General features: G+C 40.8%; 1 protein-coding gene across 1 annotated transcript in view; it reads right to left on the bottom strand.

The window, feature by feature from the left end:
* Positions 1–7213, bottom strand: part of GPC5 (glypican 5) — a gene marked incomplete at its 3' end in the record, with an annotated part of 297818 nt that overhangs the window by 239341 nt on the left and 51264 nt on the right. Inside the window, exon 2 of the mRNA XM_006019222.3 lies at positions 3851–4012. Coding sequence (XP_006019284.1) covers positions 3851–4012 — 162 coding nt within the window. The remainder of the gene's footprint in view (positions 1–3850; positions 4013–7213) is intronic.

Raw genomic sequence — 7213 nt, forward strand, 5'->3', positions numbered from 1 at the left:
CTGTTAGCCATATAAGAGGCTTGAGCAGTTTCCGCCCAAGCCGAAGAGGACTCCACATCCATCTCGTGGGGACTCTGGATACACGGCAGGGTAATAGAGACCCTGTGTGAGAGTCAGAGGAGCTTGGCGACCTGATCCATCGCCCACCTCTTCCCGTCTTCGATCGCAAATTTTATAAGACGTATCTCCGATTTCGATTTTGGTGGCGCGTTCACCCAGAGCATCCAGAGCTCTGTTCCGTGGAGCCTAGCAAACTCCACGTGACTGTCCGTGTTGTCTGTGTCTGTAACCACAACTCAAGCAAGTTCTCCAGCCTACACCGCTGCCATCTTGGTGTAAGTAAACAATCTTTAAAACTACCGCTAAGCGTTTGTGCCTAATTCCAGCTCGTCGCCCTCCCTCTCCGATCCAGCGTGCCCGGGCTGCTGGCCACAGCCTGCGTGCAGCACGGAAAAGGGCTCAGGTCGCTCCTGGCCCGCACAGACCTGTCAAAGCATGTCCTCTTGGCCACAAATGGCCAAGAGGTCAACCATCTCATCTTCCTGGCCAAAACTCTGCCTACTGAGTATGCTCAGTAGCAGTGTGGACAGTTGTACCTGCTGTGCCTCCACATCAATACAGAGTACATCTTCACCAAGGCAAATAAGAAGGAGTACAATAGCCAAAGTTCATTCACCTACAACTCTGCCAATATCATCTATGTTATCACATGCTTACAATTCCTACCTGCTGCCTACATTGGACAGAAAGAATGATCTCTATGTGTAAAAATGAATGAACACTGATCTGGCATTAGGTGCAAAAAGACATAAAATCCTATGGCAGAACACTTTAATCTTCCTGTACAGTCCACTGCTGACCTCAGGATCACTATTCTTAGAAAGATTTTTTTTTTTTAAACAGTCTGAATGGGAAATTGCAAAACACGAAATCATCTGCAAACTGGACCACGTTAACTATGGTTTAAACAGGGACTATGGTTTATTTTCTTATTACCTGGATTAACTTTTGTGACCCCTTTGTTTCTATGGGTTCTCTGCTTGTATCATTCTCACAGCACGTCCGCTCCCCTATCCCTGCTTCCCTTCTTTCCTGCTTTTCCACCTATTGTATTCTAATTACTCACTCCACTTTATACTTTGTTTTATGTTGTCCTTTCACAGCATCTGCTGAAGTAAACGTGGGTTCATGAAAGTTTGTGTTCTCTCTCACTATATATATATATTCTTATATACCATATTTCACAGTGTACAGGTCAGCTAACCACTTGAGTATTTCTCCAGAGTCCACGTAGGTTTTGTGGGCTGCACCATGCTCAGTGGTGCCACAGCTGTACTGTTGATCTCCTTTACTAGTGACTGACCTCCTTTTAGTCACAGTTTGGATGTAAAAGAATCAATGAACTCTCTTCCACATTGAAAAAAAATCTCATTTAAAAAAAGGAAGTGATGATCTAAAAGAGTTATAATAATTATTAAACCCCTTTAAAATTCAATTATACCCAGGGCTGAAAGCTAGAGAGGGCATGAAGAATACAGTACATGATATATGCAATAAGTATCATGAGAAGAAACACAAAATCTAATGGAAGTAAGCCCAGCCCCACTGACTGTATTTTTATTTTTTTTACAATACACAAGAAAAACTGTGTTGATTAGTAATGATCTCAAGGCATATATTCTGGCTTTTGTCATACATATGGCCCTTTTACGTTGTGTTTTGTGTGTTAATAAATAGGAACATACTAGATCTCAGTCCGACTTATACCAAGATCTCTTTACATCTTGTGACAGATTGCCCTGACACCGTCCCCCGAGAAAGTTATGAAAATAGAGGGCCTGGCATAGGATGACATTGTTCCCTGGTCCCAAAAGAAAAAGCTTACTGGTATAGCCAAATAACTACACTATGCTTATTTTCTGCTTCCTAGGGCCCAAAGGCTAACATACACATATCTGAAGGATAGAGAAGCTGCTGTATAACTCCAAAATATAGTGAGCATAAGGATGGTGGCATAAAAGCTCCCTTTGTCTGTCCCAACCCCAAATTCACTAATGGAGTAACCGAGAATCAAGCTGATTACCTATTTAACTTGAAACAGGATAATTTTATTCATGTAATCAAGAAATTGTAAAGTATTCACGTAAGTACTCATTTTTATTTATAAATGTATTTTCATTTTACTGCATTATTTTACAGTGACTTCAAAGTAGCTCCCTACTTTACATACTATATGGAAGGCAATGTGCCTCTTGAAACTGTAAGTGGAAGATGAGAGTTCCTGCTTAAAAGGAGCTTTCTGTTCTTCAAATCATTCTCTAAGAAAAGTTATAAGCTGAGAACAATTTAAACAGTAAAACTTTTATTTTTTCTACAGGATGAACAAATATTCATTGTACCTGATGGCAAAAGTGGGCTACCAGAAAAAGCAGCTTAGAACATTACAACATATTTTGTAGTCCACCTCATATATTTAAACTAGCTTGAAACTTTGCCACATTTAAATGTAGTAAATGGCACTATAAACTAAAACAAATGTGGTACATGGGTCTGAGATGACTTGCTCCATTTTAGTCTACATCAAAATTAGCATTTGATCTCTTGTATAGCAATAATTTTGTAAAATAATAGCATGAAACTGCATCAGAATAATATATTTTTCAGAAAACTGTATATAAGATAATTAATTTTTTCTTACATAAAAACACAAATGTCAGGGTTTGCCAGAATTATGTTTACAATATAAATTCTTCCCATTTACACACATGCATTAAAATAAAATCTTGGTACATGATGATCCATATTCCTAAAATAATACTATTATGATATCTAAATACAAACTCTCTGGGCCTCTATTTCATTTTTATAATAGGCTTATGCATTAGGCCTCAGTTAATTCATCTTTTAAAAACCTCGGGATAAGGAAAACTGAAAGAGAGGCTTAAAGCACAGAGAATTAAGAACCGTTATGGAAAGACAGTGGTCTAGAACTCAGAATCAAATGCTCCTAACTTCCCCCTAGGCAATGATGCCATTCTAGGAAAAATACTGCTCATGGAATAATGGTGATCAGGGCCATACAAGTAGCACCCTAAAAGATAAATAGGAAGACTTCAGTTTACTTCAAGAAGAGCAGGTTTTTGCCTTCAGCATGTTCATACTCTTTCTTTCCATTGCCTTCTCCAGTTGATTACATACAGCCACATATTCTTTCCATCTTCCAAGCTTCCAGCTGCTTTCTACATCAGCCTATGTAGAACTAATTCAGAGGACAATGTACAGGGATTTCAAAGGAATTGCTGAAAGGCTACACCAGCAACACACCCATCAAGTATTGATCTGAGAGCTTTGCATTCTGTATTTGCACCACTGAAATTTAGCTTGACTTTGTGAACTTTAAACTTGTGAATTAAAAAACAAATAGAAAAAGTGTAACCAAGATAATATCCTAAAAATGATATGCTTATTATTTGTATTGCTCTATGGCAACATTTTATGGAAGAGATTGCTGAAATAACTTAAACAGCATCCCATTACAATATACACTAGAGAAACACCTGAGACAAAAATGTTCAAAAGGAAAGCCAAGTTAGCAGTCTACAGTTTGAATCAAAGCACCTAATTAAATCCGCCTCTTATTTTTTCTCAGAGAACATTAGGTACCAGCTAAACACTCCTATATCAATGCAGCTGCTAATCCCCTGCAATTAATACCCTTTTTGATAAAGTATAAAGAGCATTTGGAGGAACTAAAACTCATATATAACTTTTATCACTAATCAGTCAAACGTAATAAAGTTGAGAAAATTGTTTTTGAAAAAGCTGTGAAATGTACAACAGAAAGGTTTACCTTGAAAAGCAGCTGCATTATGGGATATTAAAAACTTTAAAGCAGAGCTTGATGCTTGAAGCACTTCCTGTATATCCTGCTTTGCTGCAATCTGATATCTCTCTTCCATCTTTTTGGTACAGCATGTTGGGTTTTTAGAAGTGCAAACCTGAAGATCAGTCCCTAGAGAAAGAAGTACATTTTTATTTTCAAAATACATTATTACTCTAGAGTACTCTGTGACACCCATGTTAGTCAAGTCCTCCTCTGTAGACAAGACAAAGAAATAAAAGCACCATACAAAGATCTCAAAGATGTCCAATTCGACTGAACAAAAGAAAAAATGATGAATGTAGGAACCAAGATATTTATTTGAAGAAAACAAACATAATTCAGGAGAATATATCATATACCATTCCATTTTCTTAATACTGTGTGATCTCATCCTAGCTGTTGATTATACTGGATAAATACTGGGAGACATACAGGGAAGCACATGGCACAATAAATTACTGCTCAACTCCACTGTTGGCACTTCATAATCTACCGTCAAATGCTGAACTGACCAAGAAGGTACGAGGACTACCCACTGATAAGTATAAGAGGCAACAGTACTTACTAATGCAACGGTGGGAAGCTAACCTATGCCACCTGGCTGCATTTACATTATTGGACTACTATTTTTTCTGATGAACTAACCATGATTTTTACTCAATCGCCACTGCCATTATTGACAGACAGCTTGCTGCATGCATATTTGATACAATCCTAGTTCATAACTTGATGAGAAAGTTGAAATCTTTTCTTAGAGCTGCAAACTATGCTACATTTATCCCAGGACACAGCCATCCTTTGTCATTTTTTCGCTGAAGAAGATACACAAATATTTCGGTACCTCATAATCAGGGATCCTGGTTTTCTCTGATTTAAAAAAATCCCCAATTTTTGGTTTAAAAAAGTAACCCAAAATCCCCATTTCCCATGATTAAAATAAAATGCCGTTAATATACAGATATAGCTATAGTGTTTCATTTTAATCACAGAAAAATGTGGATTTGGCGTTATTTTTTTTAAACTGAAAATTGGGGATTTTTATAAATCAGAGAAAACCAGGATACCTGCTCATAATTGCCACTCTTTTTGAAGTGAGGTAGGAAAATATTTCATAGTAACATTATGGTATATAAAATGTTCACATTTTTTTTAATGGGCAAATCAATATTTCTGGGGGCAGGACAAAGTGATTATTTAAATTAAGTGTTAACAATGTACAACTCATTGGCTGGATCAGTTCACAGAGCAGAAGGGCTTTGCCTGTACCTATACCCAACAAGGGCTGCACAGTGAGCTCCTGCGCTGGAGCTGGGCAGATAAAAGCTGGCAACACTGCCACTTCTCCCTTCCTCCTTAACTCCAGCTTCCCTTCCTCCTTAACCTTCAGCATGGGCACAGCTTCTATCTGAAAGAGAGCTGCACCAAGGCTGGGTAGCTTCCAGCTGTACCCATGCTACAGCCAGGAGGCAAGGGGTTTGGAAAAACAGCAGCAACATGGGCATAAATCTGGTCCTGGTGCAGACACACCTAAAGCCTCCTCATCACTGAAGCCCTCAGGCCTACATCAAACAGAAGCCAGGTTGTTCTGCCCTGTGGTTTGTAAAGGTTAACAGCTGTTGATTTAAACCATGGTTATAATAAGGATTTAATAAGGCCTTAGAGAGTCAAGTTCTCTTCTCAGATACACAATGTGTATCAGATTTGTGTATCAGGAGATTTCTTGGACTATACATGATTTTTTTTTCTCTCTCTTCCCTGGTTGACATGTTGCTGTTTTTAAATACATGGATCCTTCTCAAGACAGGCAGCACCAGGTAAGAAAAAACAATGGAATGTGGGGAAGGGGAGCAAAAAAGTTGGGGGCATGGGGACTATCCGGATTAACACTGACAATACCCAGTGTAATTAAGCCTTCAGCTCTAGTACATACTTTTAACCATGTCACAACATGTTTATAGAATCATAGAAAATTAGGCTTGGAAGGGACTTCAGGACACCATTTAGTCCAATCTCCCCCTCTCCCCCATTCAAAGCAGGACCATCCGCAACTAGATTATCCCAGCCAAAGCTTTGTCTAGTTGGATCTTAAAAACCTCCAAGGATGGAGTGCCCACCACCTTTCTGTGTAACTTGTTCCAATTTACTGTATTACCCTCCTAGTGAGAGAGGTTTTCCTAATTTCCAACCTAAACTTCCCTTGATGCAACTTGGGACCATTGCTCCTTGTTCTGTCATCTGTCACCATTGAGAACAGTCTAGCTCCATCCTGTTTTGAACCGTCCATCAGGTAGTTGAAGGCTGCTCTAAAATCCCCCCTCAGTCTTCTCTTCTCCAGACTAAATGGGCATTTTTATACATGTTCCAGGAGGTGCAGGGGAGTGCTTTAATTAACGAGCACTTTTAATTAAATATGCCCAAGCCTCGTATGTACCAGCATCCCCTACACTGAAAAATGGTGGCAGGGTGCTTTGAACTAAAGCTCATCAAATGAATTTTAGTTCAAAGTGCCCCGCTGCCATTTCTTGGCACAGGAACGCTAATGCATGTGATGCCAGAATTTGCTGCAGTGCGTTTATTTCCATGTTCAGGCAGACTCTATTAATTGAGTCTGCTCTGACACTCTGGATTTCTAACGCATTGGAGCCAGCTCCCTGCACGTGTATAGGAGCCCAATAAGCCCAGTTCCCTCAGAAGTCTGACTCTCCTCAGAAGTCATGTGTCCCAGCCCCCAAACCATTTTCATTGCCCTCTGCTGGACTCCCTTCAATTTGTCCACATCCTTTCTGTAGTGCAGGGCCTAAAACTGGACACTGTACTCTAGACGTGGCCTCACCACTGCCACATAGGGCGCGTCCACACATGCAAGCACGTGTGCTTGCAGCAGCTCAAATAGAAGCAGTGAAAATTTGAGCCAGGGCTTCTTGCCTCAGCACACGTGCTCAGACATGCACTTTGTTGTGGAGCAAATTGTGCCACTTGGGGCAAAATAACTCTGCCTGGCTCCTCCTGGATCTTCAGCCAGGGGGAGCTAGAGCCCGGGGCCAGCACCTGTGCTATCCCCAGCAGTATAAAAAGCTGCCCTGGCAAGTAGCTCAGGGTTCCTAGCTCTCAGGAGCTTCTGGGGCCCAGCCAAATGGTACCTGGGGACATTACCCCTTGTGCCAGCTGAACTGCTGAAGCAGCCCTGAGAGTTCCCTGCACCCTCTACCCACTGCAGCAGTCTGGCAGTGGGGGCTACTGCCTGGCTGTGACCTGCTGTGCACCTGCCAGACTCGGATGGGGACTGCAAAGCCAGTAGAAGGATCTGCCCCCCCAGGCCAGCCGCCCGGG

The sequence above is a fragment of the Alligator sinensis genome, unplaced genomic scaffold (genome assembly GCF_000455745.1).
Source record: "Alligator sinensis unplaced genomic scaffold, ASM45574v1 scaffold41_1, whole genome shotgun sequence".
In the NCBI taxonomy this organism is placed as follows: domain Eukaryota; kingdom Metazoa; phylum Chordata; order Crocodylia; family Alligatoridae; genus Alligator; species Alligator sinensis.